Below are 19,696 nucleotides of genomic sequence, written 5' to 3' on the forward strand. Positions count from 1 at the left end.
ATGCATATGTGGTACATATTTTAAAGCATTTTTTCCATTCTTTTAACTATGGCAACTGACATATTAGCCATTTCAAATTTCAAACCAGACTTCTAAAGTTAAAGTCTCATTTTGTGTTTCTCCTAATCACAGCTGTTCTAACTTACCTTACAATCCCTAGAATCCTTTCTACAGCTAATGTTAGGGCAACCAGAATTGTGCTTTCCTTCTTTAACCACACAGTCTAAATTTATGCATCTTGCATAGTGTATTTATGTATTTTCCTGAATGATTTGTCAGGATTTCAGATTTGTTTTTTGTGGACCAGAAGGTTTGTCTTAAAATAGATGGTTTTTTTCATATTTCTTAACATTATATTCTTCCTCCACATAAGTTTAATGCTAAGAGGACCAGAATATCCAAGTGGTAGATATTCCATATGAAATTCCCTTCAGGAACAGGCCAGGGAGAAAAAGGTGCAATCTTTCTCTGAAGAAGTGCAAACAGCTATGAGCATCACCTCTTTAGTAAAGCACCTTTACATCATTGGTGTTATGCCTCCCTCTACTGTTTATCAGCAGAAGTGCAGTTACTTCTAAGATTCTAAAATCTGGTTAAAACATTAGCATCAAAGATAGTTTGCAAAAATTATGCACATTGATTTCCTGCTTTGATATACAAGAATTATGTATGCATTTTAAAAATACTGATTACAAAGAAACAGTGGTTGTTTTGACAAACAGAAATCATCCATAGAAAATCATGGCTCTAAAGATTTTTTTAAGCACGATCTGCATAATCAGCACTATGTCTTCATTACTTTGACATGTCTGCACATTGCCATATATGATACTTAGCACAATGGTATCTGAAGAAAACTCCTCCTTATACCATTCTAGCTCAAAGCACAAGAAAAAGTGATGATGCTCATCTGACTTTTGCTAGGCAAGATCAGAGCACACTGATGCAGGCCAGATTAAATTGGTGGACAGAAAAAAGGAAGTTGGTAAGTAGCCCCCGCATCCTGACAGCAACCTGATTGTTCAGCAAAGTTGTAGTAATTGTTTCAGAAGGACAGTCCCCCTTCCCTAAAGGGGAGTATTCCTGCCATGGAGTATAGACAACGATCAGATTGAACAAGCCAGTTGAAGACAGCATCAGCAGGAGGCGGCGGGGAGAACTTCCATGTCTCATCCTTTTGTGTGCTCCAAGGCCTATGTATTCTCCCCTGCTTCAGTGCAGGGGAAGATCACAATCCATTGCACAAGAGCAGCCACTAGTAAATCTGCCTTATTTTTTTGGCAGTGTCATTCAAGGGGAAAAAAGAGGTCAGTAGCAAGCAAGCAATTCTTCATATATCCAGCTAAAATCTTTTTCTTTAGTAACGATTGTTGAAATGTGTTCAGTTTTCAAACATGTCCTTCTACAAGAACATCAGTAATGCTTACGATTTGCATTGCCACACAAATAACTAAGCTGCAGCATAGTGCATCATGTGCTGTAGGATATTAAAGCTTTACGAAGGAACAAAGAACTGCACGCCAAATGAACTTAGAGGTCTACGATTCTTGTCTAGTATATAAAAAAAGGGAAAACAAAAACTCTTTTCCAAAGGGAAAGAATGTTTACAAGTATTTTACCACCTACTGCTAGAAGTCCAGAATTACCTTGTCCTGAAATCAGTGTCAGTGGAAGATTCTTTGACCAAAGATCGTACTTCAAAGGTCACAGATCACTCTCTCCAATATTCCTGGAAACTGAAACAGCTATACATACGACATTGTACATACAGTTTTGTTCCCTCTGAATATTCAAAGAAACCTACCCACCCTTTACTTGCAGGTACAGCTTAACAAATAAGCTTAATAAAAGTTTCATCTTGTTGATGAAAAATTAGAAGCACTGAGCAGAACTTTCCCCACTTATCTCAAGCTTAATGTTACATGAAAGATTAACTACAGCATGTTAATACTCTCATGTTGTAGTTTATCATCTACAAACAAGTCAACTTTTAACAGGCAGAAAGACTCAAAGACCAAAGCAATGTAACAATGGGTTTAAAAAAAAAAAAAAAAAAAAAAAGTCAAGTACCAATGAATGATCATGGAAATAAACATGTCACACAGCAGAAATGTCACAAAAGTGTTATGTGTTCCACATAATTAATTTTGAGAAATGAATTCCACAGATGCATTAAAACCTTCAAACGGTAGTGGTTTTTATTTCTGTCAGACAAGTTAACACTTCGGTTAATATGAATTTACTTCAACATTTGGGAGATATGGAAATTAATGACTAATCCAGAAACGAAATCACCACCCTTCAAAAAATATATTGGATAATACATGTGTGTGAATTTTATACTGTTCCTCTGATGAGCCCTTAACATTATGTGACACCACATACAGGTCTGCAAGACAGAATCATTTACAGATTGGTTTTCAGCCTCTGATTTGTGAGCCTTTGAGGTGTCTAAGAAGAGCAAGTTGATACATGCTATAAAGAAGCAACCTAAGCATATAGATTTCCAATGGGTCTCGATTAAACTGGAAAAATCCAGAGGTCCACAAATCAAAAAAAGTGTTGAAAATAATGTATTGGAATAAATACTCAAACCTTAGTGCCCTTGGGGGCACTAAGTGGAGGAAAAATTAACATTAGCTTAAAAACAGAAAATACATGACTGTATTTTTCCAATTTTAGAAATCATTGATTTGAATAATGCAGTTATCAGTTGTTTTTGATTAAGATGAAGTTAAAAACTGCAGACTACAGAGAAGTCTTCAAATAAATGGAAGCAGTCTCCCTTTGTCATCTAATACCAAGCATGTACCATATAAATAACATCTGTGCTACAGAACTTTTTACATAGATGAGAGATTTTCAATAGAAACAAGATTTCATTTTAGTGTCGACCCAATAATTAAAGTTTTAGTTTCCATCTTGTTTAAAGTTTTCAATAATATAAATGAGAATTAATACTGCAAAAGCAATTAGCAGCCTGTTCCTGTTCTTAAGTCACATGACTACTGAAAAATTAGGATTTTAAATGCCTCCCACTCAGGTTTTCTTGCAGCCTTGCCAGAAGAAACCCACAGTCACAGAAAGCTTGACATCTTTTTTGCTTGGGGGGGGAGGGAGGGGAAAGGTGTCTCATCTAACAAAGGAAAGGCAACAAATCAATAACTAGTTTTCACAGTAAAACGCATCAGCTTTGCAGTTTCATTTGAAACCAAGAACAAATCATGAAACGTCATGAAAATATAAGATAAAAAAATCTCCTAGAGTGATTACTAAATGAAGTTAAAATTACCACACTAATCAGTAAACCCCAGAAGAAAAGCAGATGCCTCATAGTACAGGTCCTACATTAAACAGTATCCACCTTTTAAAATAAATCCATAAAATCTGTATGTTTGGCCACGTTGCACATATTTCCCCTTAAAAAAGACAGTGTACAGAAAAAAATCTTGTTATTCCCAGTATGAATTTTGAAGTATAAGCTCAAAACCCAGAAGTTAAAGATCAGCTAAAAGGATTTTAAATTATTTACAAATCCAGCAGGTAGAACTACCATAATGGCTTCATTTCCATCCTTGTAGTGGCTTTCACTCTCATCCAGCAGCATCTGCAGTAGTGATCTCTTTGATCAGCTTTATCACTGATCATCTGTCATTTTAAGCAATTCTAGAAGAGCCCCAACAGCTCCAAAATAACCCTACAAACAAGGCAAAGAAAACAAATCCAATCAAATTCCAAAATAAGACACAAACATGACCATGTAAGGCCTTCAGTTCTGGTAAAGCAATTAAAGACACATTGTCTGCAAGATATGCCACCCTATGCCAAGTGTTTTCTGTATCTGAATTATGATTTAATTTGATCTTGCTTATGTACATGGAAGAACGTTATAGCAAAAGTAGTCTTACACAGTTCTCCAAATCTGTCAAAAAAGACGACATTACAGTATCACTGTAATGACACTGTATTGAGGCAGGGCAGCTTCCATTATGAACATATCCATTTAATTGTCACCTCAAGACTACGCTTAGAAAAAATTCACTCTAGTTGAGGCTGATCTGTATCCACAGAAGAACAGGATTAGGCAGTAGGGTGAGGGAGCAGAGGTAACAGATGTGCAATTTTAGCAATAAATACTGCAAGATTTGTAATCAAGTCAGAGTTAACATACGGTATTTTCAAATGAGCTTGTAATTAAGTGATACTTATGCAATATTCAGTTTGTGCTTTCTCTTCTAGGTGATGCCACTGAAATTCTCCCTTTTAATTTCACCAGTTAAGAACCACAAGATTTTTTTTTCTTACAAAAAAGGTAAGTTTAACATACATTTCCTTACCTCATGTTCCAAAAATAGAGCTTTCAGCTGTCCCTTGGACCAATAATCCATAGCATATGCTAGCACCTTCATAGAAACCATATTAATTCTGAGAAAGTTTCCAACAAATACCACCTTGTCGATGTTCTGTAAAATTGAAAAGCAGACCAGCAAAGATTAGATTCAACTATGCTATTATTCTCACTCAACATGTACTTCAGGCTACATTAAAAAGTTAAACTGGGAATTTTGGGTTACATTTCAATTCTCCAAACTAAAAAGCTCAAGAATTGTAGCTACTGACTGCCAGGAAGAGATCTGGCAACAGAAAAGAGGTTTTATTCCAAGGACAGGGTGAGAGGCTGGTATCACAGACAGTGACTATTTACTTAAAAGCCCATGATCTTCCCATCACATGGAGCATTATGTTTTTTTCTTTGTCTGTGTGTGATGTGGTTGCATTGAAAGGCATCTATTAATCCTGCTTGTTAAATGAAGCAACCTTCCAGGCATCAACGTGATCATTAAATCCACATGGAGAGCCTCTGAAGTGTATCTGAGAAGAATTACCTTAGAGATGGGATCTTTCACTATCTATTATCTGAACATTGGTCCCATTTAAAAAAAAAAAAAAAAGCCAAGATAATACTTAACATGTATTGCATTCCCTTTTTTCAGAGTTAACTTGAACTCAGTTTTCATATAGAAGCTTAAGGTCTTTTTGAACAATTGGTGCTACACCATCAGTGAGAGCGCCTTTCCTTTGAGCACATCACTGCCTGTTGCCATGAATTTCGTTACTTATACGGTGCCCATAACTGTTTTACCAAAGCCAATTTTGTCTAGGATGCACAAAAAATGGACGCACTTGCATTCAGAATTGGTGCACCACATGATGCACACCACACACTAGAACTGGTGCAGAAAATTCAGTAGGAGGCCAAACCCTGGAGGCATAAGCTTTTACAGGAGTCTTGGGGGAACCCTAGAAACATTTTCAAGTGTCTTCAGCTGAAAAATACCAGCAAAAAACCTGCCTAGACACTACAATTACTTAGTGTTACCTCATTTGAGTCATATAGCTCTATAAAGTCTAACACTTGGCTCTGTAGCAATTACTTTAGCACAGACAGCAGTTTTGTAGTGTCCACTACCACATAGTTTACATATTACACAGAATATCCTCACCTGAACACTGAGAACTGAAGAGTGCTGACACCCAGATGCAATAATTCATTTAGTATCTAACAACTTTAAGTCAGATATCTGATTGTCCTTCTCAGACTAAACACAGCAAAACAAAAGCATTATTTAAATAATTCAGGTTTATAGTCATCTATCCACTTAGACCGCAGCTACATCAGCATGCATTCACATTATAGGAATGTGGCTATATTGAAACTTATATGGCTGGAAATGAGGACTTATGAAATTTCAAAAAGCTGCTATTAAACAAACAAGGGTAAGAGCACTTCACATCCTCTGACAGCACGGTTTTTGGCTCTGCAAGTCATTTCTGACAAAGGAGATACAAACACAACTAGTTAATTTTCTATAATGCAATACCAGCAAATTGCATTGAACTTGTATTTAAATTTCATTCTCAAAATTTCTTCTTGCTCAACATACACGCAAAGCTACTCTTCTCAGAAATTCAAGCAAGTAATACCTATCATTGAGCATAACAATTACTAAGAATGTTAAATCTAAAAATACTAGTCATATCTATCTACTAGGATAGCAGAATGTGTATCAACATGCAAATTCCATAGCAATTTGGTTTTCCAGCATTTCTTGGTTAGATTAAAAATTCTGTTAAAGACGTAAAATTACCTAGATTTTGGAACAGAACAGAAAACAGCTTTAGCATTTTTCACTAGATAGAAAATAAAGGAATGCTACTTTTATCTCTTAAGAATAGTCTTGCTAATTTTCCTTTTAGATTGTTCACAGCTGAAATATTCAAAGCTGAAAGGCAGAAGTCAAACTGATGAAGGGTTGGTGGTGAAAGGCATACTTAAGCTAATCAAATTACAACATCCTAGAAGAGACATGCGCTTTTCCACTTTGTTGGGTTTTATTAAATTGTTCAACTACCCTGCAGTAGAAAGATACAGCATACATACATTTGTGCCAATTTAATCAGAGAGTGAAGTCTCTATCAATAATGCAATAAAAAAATCCTGTACAATTTATTTTTGCAAGAAGCCTTGCTCGGATGCAGCTTGCACGCTCTGCCAGTATGAAAAATATAAGCCAGGGATATTGGTTTTCTTTATGTAGTCTATTGTGCCTAGGACAGACTGTTTCAAATGATGTGTAGCCAAATGGTTTCAGACTATGGAATTTTTCTACCCTACTGCCAACTTTGTGCAAGCAAATTTAGCTTTGAAGCTCTGTAGACAGAATATTTCACTTATTCCCCAGCCTCATTCTTTTCCTGAACATATGCAAGTCATTTTCAACACAATATTAAAGCTGCAATCATTGAAAAAAGAGTTATCAAAACTCATACTTCAGGTCATAAACTGATTTTGTCAAAGAACCTAAAGTGAGCTTCACCATAATTCTAACCTAACACACGCAATACTCCACAAAAGACTATATCACAGTCAACTGGTGTTTAAGCATCCAAATCCTTTTTGGGCATTTCAATCATCAAGCTTGGTGAGAGTCAGAGCAAAATCTCCCAAATACAATTTAGTTATCTAAATTATCTAAGTGGAACAATAGCATTTCTTTTTTCTGAGCACAAGCTATATGAAGATTAGCTGAATCACTAGAAGTGAGTAGCTTTGCCTTACTGATGACCTTAAATGAAGTATCATGTTTGAAATTTTTCAGTAAAACAAAGCTACAAAAAAGATTTTTTTCCTCTCAAGCTACAGAAGAATCTACTGCTAAAGTTTTGAAGAAAACCTATTTTGACATGGACTGGGAAATGAAGGATACTTAGCATATCAAACCACATTCCTCCATGAAATTCTATGGATTATGTCCAGTTTTTAAGTAAGCCTGTCCACAAAACAAAAATGTTAAGTTTGTTTCATAATGACTCAAAAGCATTAGAGTTACATTAGCGGCCCATTTCCTCCTCTGAATGCATCACATGTGGTTCCCTGCTGAAACTCTCCATGCTTTGATAGCCCTGTACAATGCTGCTTGAACTCCATGCCACAAGGCAACACTGTAAAGAAGCTGAAAGCAAAGAGAACATTGAAAGAGAATCATCATGACTGAAAAAGTCAAACTGCCAAAGAAACCGTATGTAGCCACTTTTCACAATGAAGGGAGGTTATCAGTGGTGTTTGATAGGGGCACACGCTGAGATTTGTGCTGTTGGACATATTTAAAAAGTACTCTAGAAAGGGGGATTAGCAACACAGTGATAACGTTTATTGACATACAAAGTTATTCAGGAGAGTCAAAATTAAAAATGAACAGCAAAGCAATGCTGAAGAGTCCTATAATACTGAGTAACTAAGTAATAAAAAATGGCAGATAAAATCTAGATTAAAAAGACAATGGAAAGAGGCCAGAGGGAGAGACATTCGATCAGTATTCAGACACAGGGATGGACTCTAAGTTAGCCATTATCACTCAGGAAGGACTGTGGAGGGACTGTAGATGATTTCTCAAAAATGAGCTCCATTCTCAGTGGCAAAGACAAAAACCAAGCATTAAAAACTGTTGGTAAAGGAAGTGGTAACACAGAATTCATCAATATGCCATTGCCTAAATTCAAGCACCAGCACATTCTGAATACAGCATGAAGATCTGATCATTCAGTCTTAAAATTAGAACTATAAAAAGATTAAAGGGACAAAATGAAAGAGTGGAAAAGAGATACAATGTCTTCCATAGGAGGAGGAGACTACAAGTACCATATCATTTTGTCCTGAAAAAAGAAAGAGGGAGATGTGGCAAAAGGTTTAGATATAAAAAATAATTAAAAAACCACCACAAAAGAGGACCAGTGATAAATGATTTACTATTTCTCATAAAGCAAAATACTAGATGGCACCCAATAGAATCATCAGGTATCAGAGGTTGGCTTTTGGGTTTTTTTTTTTTTCCCTCCTTTTTTGACAGTAGAAACACTTTTTCCTCTCACCACAGAATGCTGTGGTGCTAAAAACATGAATATATTCAAAAAGAAGATTACATAAGTTTGGAGATCAAAGTGACTCATTATCACACGTATCGAAAGATGCAACTTCCAGCTCAAAAGAAGTCCCTTGATTTTTGCTGCTGGAAGCCGAAAAGGTGTATTAATGAAACAGTCCATCCACAGTTCTCAAGCTTAAGGAAAAGAATGTAACAAGCATCCAATAGGAGTTTGAGACAGGGCACTGAACTATATTTCTCTTCTCTCTCACCCAGTATAATGGATCTCATGCACATCAAAACCTAGACAATTCTAATTCATCAAGCTGTGAGAAGAGCAGACCAAGCAAAAGCCTGAGCAAATGCCTTTTTTTTTTTTTTTTTTTTTTTTTAAATCTCTCATGGAACAATAAGATCTGTTAATAGCTAAGAGATGACTAAGAGTATTGATTTGGATTACAAAGACATTAATATCCACATCTTACAGCTTGAGAGCAACTGGACACCTGGAGGCACCAATTGTTCAAGGATAGCTTTATAGTAAAGCTTTCTCTTCTTCTCTACCTTTGTTAGGACCCAGCATTAAACATATGCATCTTTATCAAGGCCAGCCATGTAACTACTATACCAGCAATCAGCATTTTTTAATTCTGATATCTGTATTGTGTTGTTTGCAAAGGTTTTAAGCTCATAGTAAATATGCCATCTTACCTCATTCAATGCACACATGCGAGCAATAGAACCTATGTTGTTGGTGATGGTGACCAAAGTAGCTCTGGCCAAGTCCTCTTTACTGATGGAATCTCTCTTTTCTTTACTCATCATATGGCCAAAGCTGTGTGAGGAAGATCACTCCTTTTAATATGAAGTATTTAAGAGTGTTAAATGCCCCTAGAAATTTAATTATTTCAGTAAGAGGTTTTGCTTGGATTTGATATTCATTGACTTGAGGCAAAAAGAGGAACACGTGAGAAGGGATCTCACTGTAAGGACAAAACAGTGATCAAAGACACCTATTCTAAAGTAACTGTAATTTAAATGGAAGCAAATTATATTAAGTATTGCTTATACCCGTTTAAAAAAAAAAAAGTAGAATGTAGGTGAGAGATCCTAAGCACAAGCCACTTGATACACCAGGGCGACATTTTCACATGGACATAGTACATAGTCCAAGGATTACGCACTTAGTTCAGCATGTGCAGTAAACTTCCCTGGAACTCTTTAAAAACAACTGAATTAACAAGTACCTTGAGGCTACAGCAGATCCTTGAAGGCCAAATCGCTCATAATCTCCTCCATAAATATCTTTCACCAGCTTATCCACATTGGTGCTGTCTCCTTTTGCAGCCATTTCTAATGCTTCTTCAAATGTCTCACAGCCAGTCAGCAAACAGCACAGGCCCAGGAATGTTCCACCTCCAAGACTAGAAAAGCATAATTCTTTGAGACCAGCAGCCTGAAGTAGCATTTTCCAGAGCTGTTCAGACCCCTGTTTTCAACACATTCTACACAGCTACCCATCATGACCTTGCAGCTCCTACCTTAGGGAAGTGAAGAGAGACACCCTATATTGAGTTTCTGTTTAACAATAGTGTGGCTCTAACTGAAATATTCTTAAGTCCCTAATATTTAAAAGGAAGAAATCATGCCAAATAAAAGGACAGCTAAGAATATGGTCCAATCCCACTCACTAGTCACCAGTTTGCTATTTGTAGCACTCTAGCAAGTTTTCTGTGGCTAGGAATATGTAGCCAGCAGATAACTTGAGTCAGGGATAAAAGAACCACCAGCAACTAAAACTAAATATCTATGCAGAGGTAAGCAGCCAAGACAGACCATATCCCCCTAGCCAGCAGTGGGAAGCAGTTTGGTTGGTTCCTTCTAAAAGACCAGCATCAACCTTAAATGTCACAGCCTTCTAGGGAGCCCTGAAGAAGGAATAATCAGTTTACTTGAAACCTTCAACAAGCTCAAGTACAAATATGTACAATACTTACTGATTACATAAATTTAGCAGTGAGCATTCAACTATGCATAATAAGTTGCTAACTTCTTTCATTAGAATTCTACTTTAGACCCTTTAGTCTCAACAAATACAAACTTCTTTAGCTTAATAAAAAGTTACACAGGTTCAGTGCTTCTGGAAAGCATCAGTGCAACAGACTTGAAAATCATTATCTGCAGTCAACTGGGCTGAGAACAATGGTTGTACTGAACTTTCCTATCTATCCCCTCTGCATCCTTCCTCACTCTTATCACCTTTGAGAAAGTTAGTTTATTTGCACTGATTGCGGTTGCGCCGATTGCAGTCACTGTAAAAACAAGAGGACCAACAAATCTCAAATGAGATACTTCATTTGCACTCCATGAAAAACACAGGGGGGCTACCTACAAACACCATTCAGTCAGTGCTGTTAGATTATGAGTATTTTTCAGAACACTTCTAATAGCAATACGATATATTCACTAAGTAGTAGGAAGCTCTGCACGTCAGCCACAAACAATATTGATTTTATCATCTACAATGAGTCAACAACTCACTGCAGTTACAATTTTCCTTCTGTAATGCAAAGCATTAGAAGCATATCTATAGATATCAAAAGGGCTATGCTTGAAAAAACACCAGAATTGCAGGAAAATGAAGGCCTCTCAGCTTCAACTTGTGTTCACTTTTGTTGTATACAGAACATAAGTTTATGCCTACAGTTCTGACAAAGATATATGCAGTCATGTGCAGGATACAGGTGAAATTTCATTAGTATACACCAAGGACTGAAGAAAAAAATGCAACTTTGGAAGGGGCTAGCAAATCCAGAGAGCTGCTGTGGTTGCTGTTTTCAAAGGGGAGGGTTATTTTGTTTTCTGATTATTCTTTTTTCAAAATAAAAGAAGTCTAAATCTTTTTTCCCAAGGTTTCTAAAATGAACCATTTCAATTCAGTTTGCATGTACAAGCAGCAAGTGGGATAGGTTTATCAGTATTTTTACTACTAAGTCTGGATGGACCTATCTCCAACTACAACAGTTCCCTAGGGCCACAGCAGCCACATCTATACCAGTAAATTTAAACAGACTGCTTTCAGACCTCAAGGACAAATGACATGGGATGCTCTGTATCCACACTGTTGAATTCCCAGCTTCCAAAACAGAGTGATCACATCTAAATCTCTTACTGAGTATAGGCCAGAGACCATTCCAACTCAGCTGTACCTCACAAATTATTTCAGAGATTACTAGCTGACCCAGGCTGAAATTATGCTGAGGACAAAGAAATAATACAGACAATCAAATTCTAGTCTTTCACCCTGGCACTGCTTAATTTACCAGCACTGTCCAAAGAATAGGGCAATCAGTAAAGGAAGAGAGAGATCTAGTAAGATTCCTTTGCCAAAATCCAGTAGTAGCAGGTAATTCCAACAAAGATCTCCTGTATTCTGGATACATGCCCTAACCATCAAGCAAAAGGTTTCAGTTTAGCCCAAACATTTTTATTTTACTGCTCTGGCTGTTCTGGGGGATTAAAGGTAGGGGTGGATTCATTTACTGGAACAGCTCTATTCTGTAATTCACCACAAGAGATCGGAAGCAGACAAGAACACCAAGAGGAAGAAAAAAGCAGCTCTAAGTAGAATGGAGCAGTAATTTTGCTGACATACTCCTCTGCTCAGAGGAGATCCTGGGCTATTTCCAGCCTTGCTACTGGTGGGCTTTTACTAAAAACAAAGATGAGCACAATTTGGGGCTGCACCTACTAGTCACACTGACTACAATCTATTAAAATATTAAGGAAAAAAATACATAGGATTAAGTTTACCTGGACCCTGTGACTCTCTTATAGTTATCCTTAGAATACACAGCTAGGATGCTGACCCCTGAGCCTATGTTAACCAGCAACATAGGATATGGATTATCAAGGCAGTAAGGCTTTTTCTGGCACTGTTCAGGATCCGTGGGATTTTCAAAATAATAGCACTCTGGTTGGCCATTGAAACCAACAGAATCAACATAAAGCAGGCCCTGGATCAAACAGTCCAATTCATCCAGTTTATGGAGTTGCAGATCAGCAATCTGGAAGAGAACAACAACAAGTTAATAACTGAGCATCTCTTGGTACAACACAACACTGAGAAAGACAAAAGGCTCCACTGAAGCACTTTGATTACTTTAATAGTAACACATTATGCAATTTAAAGAGTACAAAGATCTGTCTAAGCATGAAGCCTCAAATAAAAGGAGTTTGCCATCTGCCTAACAACAGGTAACTCCCAGAACAGTGACATGCTGTGCGGAACTGGCCTTGGGTTCCCTTGCCTTTAAGATACTCCATGCTCTGCAAGCAGACCGGGAAGCTTCCCCCTACCCTCCAACAGTCTGAGGCAATAAATGTCCTTCCCCTCATCCCTAACGCAAGAGGACCTGTGCTCTGCACCTTTTAGCATTTCTCAGAATGCAATGGGCCTTAACTCCTAATCCAACTACCTTGCCCAGCAATTTAATGAAACGTTTAATAGAATAGATCAAGAAACTTCAGGTAAACAACAAGATAGTTCAAGCTTTACAAAATGCAGGTTTTATCTTAATAGGCATTAAATTTGCAGTGCAACACTCCTGAAAGACCACATTTCTAGAATATTTCACAAGCAGAGAGCTATTTCTTAAAATTATGATAAATACTTTAAAATGCCTCATGAAAAAAGCCAGTATTCCCAATATTTGGTGAAAAACAATGAAAATCCCCAAGCAAAAATATCCTGAGGTTCATGCCCCAACAAACTGTTTGTAATAACATTATTGTAACAGAGGGCAAAAAAAAAAACAACTGTAAGAACTTAGAAAGGACCTTCTCCTTGAGATCTCATGAATCGCCCAAGACTGTACTTAAGCAGGCATGTCTACTTGTCATAGCATTGTATTTACTAGAATTAGAAATCACATCCCTTTCTGTCATCATATGATATGATGACAGCCTGTAGGAAGTCTCCTTTCCAGATGACACCGGGTTTAGAGCTGTGTTAGGGAGATGGGAGGTGGGGACCAGAAAAATCACCCACCCAAATCCTGAGGTCATCTGCATCCTCACACCTGGGCAGTGTGTCTTACCTACTCCACTCTCTACCCGAAAAAGCAATGGGATGTTAGGAACAGGAAGGAACTACATAAGCAGAGATGGTTCTCAGAGGTTTTCATATTGCAAGATAATTTTTATAACTACCTCCTATTTTTAATTCTGGAAGCTATATTAAGTTACTATAAAGAGGAAAGATATTTTAGTAGAACAGACATAGACAACAGGTTACATTCTTCTGAGCTATTTAAATCTTTTCCCTTCCCCTCCCATATAAGCAGACTCAAAACAGCAGAACAGACCCAGTAATTCATAGGACTCCTGCCTGTCAACAGATAAAAGTGGAGATCATTGCTTCCTGTTTCAGTATTTTACTACTGTAACTGTTGAAATTCCTAGGTATTTTTTTCTTGGTTACCAAGTTGTTACACAAATTACAACTACAGAAATACAGCATAAAAAGACTTAAGCTATTTGCCCAGCACATAAACAGAATGAAAGCAAACAGGAAAAAAAGTGTTTTAAAGAAATGTTACAAAAATCTTAAGGCTGCTTTGCAAATACCATGGATTTCAGCAGTATCCTGCCCATCTAATAGCAGGAAGAACTGCAACCAAGAGACATACAATATAATGGATTAACATAATAAACACTTTGTGCACTCTCTCTCAGAATGAGATATAGAGTCCACTAAGCCATCTGTACTTAGAGGAGGGGTATGTGTGTGGGTGTGTGTACATATTTAAAAAAAAAAAACCCTTAGTGTTGCACATAGCTTGCCAAAACACAAGTAAAGGTTCCAGACTAACCAAGACCTCTTCTAGGTTATGCACCATAAAAATCTCATTTTCATCATTCTACTGCACAAACTAGATGCAGCATGACAAAAACATGATTTAACATAGATATATGATGCACACAAAGCAATGTCACATTTATTCTTATGCATATCATTATCGAATGAAAGATACAAAATACTTTTTCTTCCAACACATGTGATTTCCAAATCTTACTGATCATTGTTCACTCAGCACTGCACAAACATGCTATGAAACAAAACCCTGCTATTTATGAAAGAAGAATTAGTAGATTTGTGGCCCTTACTGTCAAAACCTCTATTCCTCACCTAAGCCAAACAGAGGAAGAAGCTGCTTTTGTCTCTTCAGTGCTGCACTTTAATAAACAGGTAAGCATGAGTGACAAAGCATGAAAAGAAAGGGAAATCAATCCAAATCTAAGAATAAAACGCGGTATCAATGCAGAAACACAGACAAAACCCTTCTTTCTACAAACTCTCAGGTCAGCCTGGCAATTTTGCAGGGGAAGAACAGAAGAAACTAAACGGATGTTTCTTTCAAGCACCAACCATAGGAGCTTTATCAGGTCTGATTTCTCACGTATAAGAGACATACTAGAATTTAATCATACTAGAATTTAACAAAATTTTATATCCAGTAAGCAGAAAAGCGGTATTATTGCTTTTTTTCCATATACAATATTCGCAGCAGACAAGCTGTTCTACAGCATTCTGTTTCTCATTATCGGAGGGAATAAGATCAGCGTCCGTATTCCACGCTGATCCACCTTTCATTTCAGAGAACCCTAAGTTCTTTAGCCATTAAGTCTCCCAGGCTCAAAATAGCCCAGTGAGCTACCACTGTTCTTGTTTCTAAACACAAACTAGGGCACTGTTGCAGGGAGCGTAGTTACCCGGCCTCGTAGGAGAAGCCATTATAGAGTTGGGGTCAGAATTGCCAGTCCCTTTCACTGCATATAAAACTGTCTTTTCTCTATTCATTCTCTGCTCACAATGACTCAAGCCGCTCAACTGCACCACAGAATAGATGTGCCTGTAAACATCATAACTAATTTATGAGTATGCTTATTTCTTTTCTGGTGCCATCACCTGACCTTACCACGTTTTGCTCCTCCTCATCTTTCAGCCACTCGCACCAGTTCTCCTCGCAAAAACTAAAGTTTGTGTGACAAACACAAAATAAAGATGGAAGTTGTATGTAGAAATACATTTTAATATGACGTATTTCCTCCAGCTGGTGTTACAAAATGCATTTGCTGATGCTTTCCAACCATTAACAACCCTCACTAGGAGCACAGACAGCACAGCGCTCAGCTTCTCCTGCTCTGCACTCCTGCAGCTATATTCACCACGTTGCCTCTCTAGAAAAAAATTTATGTCAGGATGTTGTACTATGAGAGAAAGAATAGCAGAACAGAGTAGCATGCAGGACTCCAGAGGGAAAACCTGTAACGGTTACAGGGAAAACATACATGCATTTTTTAAAGGAATGATTTTTCTGTGTTATGGCCAGAGCCTAAAAATTCCTCTTTATTTTAGACTGTTTTCAAATACTAGAGGAGGGGAAGGAACAGAACACACAGGACCTCAAGGAATTCTTCAGGACCATCAAAAGCAGGAACTCAGGACTTCAACCAGATGTACAACTGGGTACCACACAGCAGAGCAGCAGTGAATGCTGCCACATGACAGCTCATGCCTTAGCAGTAACTCCTGAAACGGAGTCAGTTCAAAGGATATGGAAAAGGGCCCACTCTTACCATGTAAAGAAAGATGCTGTTTTAAGGAGAATGAAAGCCTGCCTCTTGCTGTAAACTTGCAAAAAGTGCTAGAAAGTTGCATCTTCAAGATTTTTGTATACACATAATGCCAAACATAAGTTTTAGCTATATTCAGATATCAGACTATAAAAGTAACTCATACCTAGCAGGATCACGACTGCTGTGACCACGGCAGGGCAGCGGACAGACCCTTGATGCCAAGAAACAACCTGGCACTAACTTGCTGCTTCTTTCAAGTGTGGGAGAACAGAAGTCAAAGACATGGGTCATATTTGTGTGTTTTTACGGGTGAGTAAATATTTCCACTCCAGCAACGAAAACATGACACAGCTCAGTCCTCTTGAGGTGAGCTGTGAGGGCAGCCATGACATACGTGCAGGGGTTGGGGAAAAATGCCTAGTGGATCAGCATGGGTACAGATGCATCTCTTCAATGAAACGTCAGCTCATGAGAGATTTCACAAAGTTTGAATTTTTAAACTGTTACTGAGTTATGGAGAAAACAGGAATTTTAGAACCTAGATGCAGTTAAGAGTTACAGCTGTTCACCTGTCTCCTGAACTTCCAAAGAAAAATATTTCTGTAAGAAACTGTTATGGATGTAACATTTTGGAAGTTTTTAACTATCAGTTAGAATAGCCTTGCTTATTATATCACTCTGGCTTTTATAGCCCTTCTGGGCTTTGCTCCAGTTTTTCCTTCTTATAATAGCTCATAGTCTATCTTTTCCTTCCATCTCTCTCCCATTACCTCTCCTCCACTTTCATAAATATGCACTTTGCTTTCTTTATATTTTGATTGTCTTCATCTCGGGGGAAAAAAAAAAAAAAGAAAAAAAAAAAGAAACTCACATCTCTCTAAATCTGTTCTTTTCTAGTTTAGATGATGTATTTTCCCCAGGTCATCCCATATACTGAGGCTGGGAAATTTCCACTCACATTCAAATAAAACAAAACCTAATACAACTAAGGGGTCAACCTAACATATTCGCTCAGGCAGAAAAGAAGGTAGACTCTACACCAGTTTTGGGGAAAAAGCACTAGTTTGGGATCCTCTTCAGAGGCTCCACCTTCTTGGCCACTTAGTTGGAAGGATCCCTTTCCTCTCCTGACAGGGGAGAGCAGCACGTGCTCGCTGTCGCCATTCCCCTCTGACGAGTCTCCTAGCTGCTGGCAGTGGCAGAAGGTATCTTGGCTACTTCACCCATTCCCTGGATTCCACTTTAACTCCAGCCCAGTCTCCACACGACAGTACGATACAGCAGCTTTCCAGCCTCCTTGAGCAAGTGAGAGTCAACAAGAATCTTGAAAGTTTTACACCACCCTCGAGTTAGATACAGCTCACTGTTATCCAACAACACAGAGTTTGCCTGAAGGTAAATACAGTCTACAAGTCATTCAAAGGCATTCAGTTCATATCACAACAGCTAGCTTTAGAATGAGCTAATAACTGGTACAAGGAAAACATTCTCCAGCAGCCACGGTTACTGTTAAAGCATTTTTCTATAGGTTACGAGGAAGGTCAAGACCCGAGTTTTAAGTTTGTGTTGGTAACAGATTTTTTTTTTTTTTTTTAAGTTATACACATGCATACACACACATATATATGAAAGTCCTTCATTAAGTAGTTTTTGGCTCAGGCCCTGCTTCCACTGAAGCCAGCAGCAACATCCTATCAAGACAAGTCAGAATCTGTAGTAACCTACGCAGGACGGTAGTACAAAGATCCCAATTTCAACCCATTGCAATTGACAGAAATCTTGCAATATAGCAGGTTTTAGATAAAGGTCTGGAGAGCCAGTCAGACATTCTTTCCTCCCTCTTCCCCCATGTACTCTTTATATTGACTTGCTGTACAAAACTAAGTGACAGCCTAAGAACTTGTTCCTCATAATATTAACAGCATACTTTTGTGAAAGTAATATGCATGCTACCATGGAAAAGGCAAAGATCATAAGAGATTTATATTACAAGTAAGCAAGCAAATATGCCCAGGTACTCTTCAGTTTTACAAAAGTGATGTTACTTATACATTTACAGAAGATGCAAAGTGACAGCAGTTGGAGGAAGGAGGGAGGATGATCAGAATTAGGTGACAGATTCATCCATGCCTCAACAGCATTGCTACCTGCAAACAAAGAAAGTCAGCCATAAAGGCCCGTCATTCAGAAAGGGATGAAAAAAATACAAAAATCCCTAAGCTAGAAAGAGTCCTTTTAGTGGATCACTTACTGATGCTCTTTAATGAGCATTAAGTATAACCATATGGCTGGTAAAATTACTTCTGTGGTGTAGCTTAATGAATACAGTCAGTTTTCCTACTTTTAAGGAAAACATTCAGATCTTAAGAGTGAATCAAATAATTTGCCAGACTACTGATTATTGCCTGCAGCCAAACAGTCCCTAGAGACTTCTGCCTGTCTCCTCCTATCCATCATCGTCATTCACAAAAGAGGGAGGCCAGGCAGTCAAACCTCGCTTAGACATTTAAACCTAAACCTTATAGATTTAGTTGGTTTTCTATGGCAGAGAGCAAGGACTTCAGGTAAACAGAAGAAACTTCCCACTAATTTTTACAAAAGCAATGGAGATTTCCATATCAGACCTATTTAGCTTATTTAGAGATTCAGAATCAGATACTGTAATAGGCAAGCAGCAACAGAGTATTTGCTTGTTTGTTTTAACAAGAAGAACAGCTGCAATCTTAGAATAAAAGTTACTTTGTAATTTGAATGCTCTTTTGCAATATGCTGAACCTTTTGTCTTAAATCTATGCAATCCTGAGAAACTTGCAAGCATTTAGAAATACTTATAAATACAGAAATGACTGTTAAAAGCATGTGTGTGGGAAAATAAAGGTTTAGAACAACAGCAGGTTACATATATCATAGTTCCATAAGTCTGCTAGCAGTTAACCAGATTTTGCTGTAATTAACACTCAAACATACTTCAGTTTTTCCATGTTGCTTCCAAGTAACAGAAACAGTAACATTTAAGCCTCTGCCATATAAGGCACTATATAATATGGAATACTCCAACAGCAGGATATTGGACTTGGCACTAGTTCTCTATTCCTCCAGGTACCTTAGAGTAATCAAGTATGTGAAACAGACATTTTAATGCTTTGAAGGAGCAATTCTGCAACTGTTGTCCGATGCCAATTTACAGTCAGCAGAGCACATCAAGATAGCCAGCTGCTATTACAATAGCTAACGAAGTGTGCCGATTTAAATGCCAGCACCCAGGACACTTAGCCCTCCTAGAGATAATAAACAAGCAAGCCTTCATATAAGAGATTGTATTTCTTTTGCTTCTATAATACTGTAGAGATATTACAGTTTGAGCCAAGTAATGTTTGCTTTAAAAGAAGGTGTAGAATTGGATAGCTGTAAGAAGAGTTGTGCAAAGCACTCTGCTTAAGCATGACTTCACTCCACTGATTGCACTACACTGCAAAATACCCCAGCCAATCTCCCAAAATAATTTTTTAAAAGAGACTTCCCTTGAAGTGTTGCAGTACACAGAATGTAAACTGACATTGCAGAGCCTCAGGATTTCATGCCCAGGTCCTCTAGTAATTTACTGTGTGTCCTCATATTTTCATACAATAACT

General features: G+C 37.8%; 1 protein-coding gene across 13 annotated transcripts in view; it reads right to left on the bottom strand.

The window, feature by feature from the left end:
- Positions 1 to 2,176: 2,176 nt before the first annotated feature.
- PANK1 (pantothenate kinase 1) overlaps positions 2,177 to 19,696 on the bottom strand; it is a 50,839-nt gene continuing 33,319 nt past the window's right edge. For all 13 annotated transcript variants that reach the window (XM_064514021.1, XM_064514025.1, XM_026094119.2 and 10 more), the window contains 5 exons: positions 12,237 to 12,490; positions 9,671 to 9,847; positions 9,135 to 9,258; positions 4,338 to 4,463; positions 2,177 to 3,697 (listed from right to left, as the gene is read on the bottom strand). In XM_064514021.1, coding sequence (XP_064370091.1) covers positions 3,638 to 3,697; positions 4,338 to 4,463; positions 9,135 to 9,258; positions 9,671 to 9,847; positions 12,237 to 12,490 — 741 coding nt within the window. In that variant the 3' untranslated portion in view covers positions 2,177 to 3,637. The remainder of the gene's footprint in view (positions 3,698 to 4,337; positions 4,464 to 9,134; positions 9,259 to 9,670; positions 9,848 to 12,236; positions 12,491 to 19,696) is intronic.

The sequence above is a fragment of the Dromaius novaehollandiae genome, chromosome 6 (assembly GCF_036370855.1).
Source record: "Dromaius novaehollandiae isolate bDroNov1 chromosome 6, bDroNov1.hap1, whole genome shotgun sequence".
Classification (NCBI taxonomy): domain Eukaryota; kingdom Metazoa; phylum Chordata; class Aves; order Casuariiformes; family Dromaiidae; genus Dromaius; species Dromaius novaehollandiae.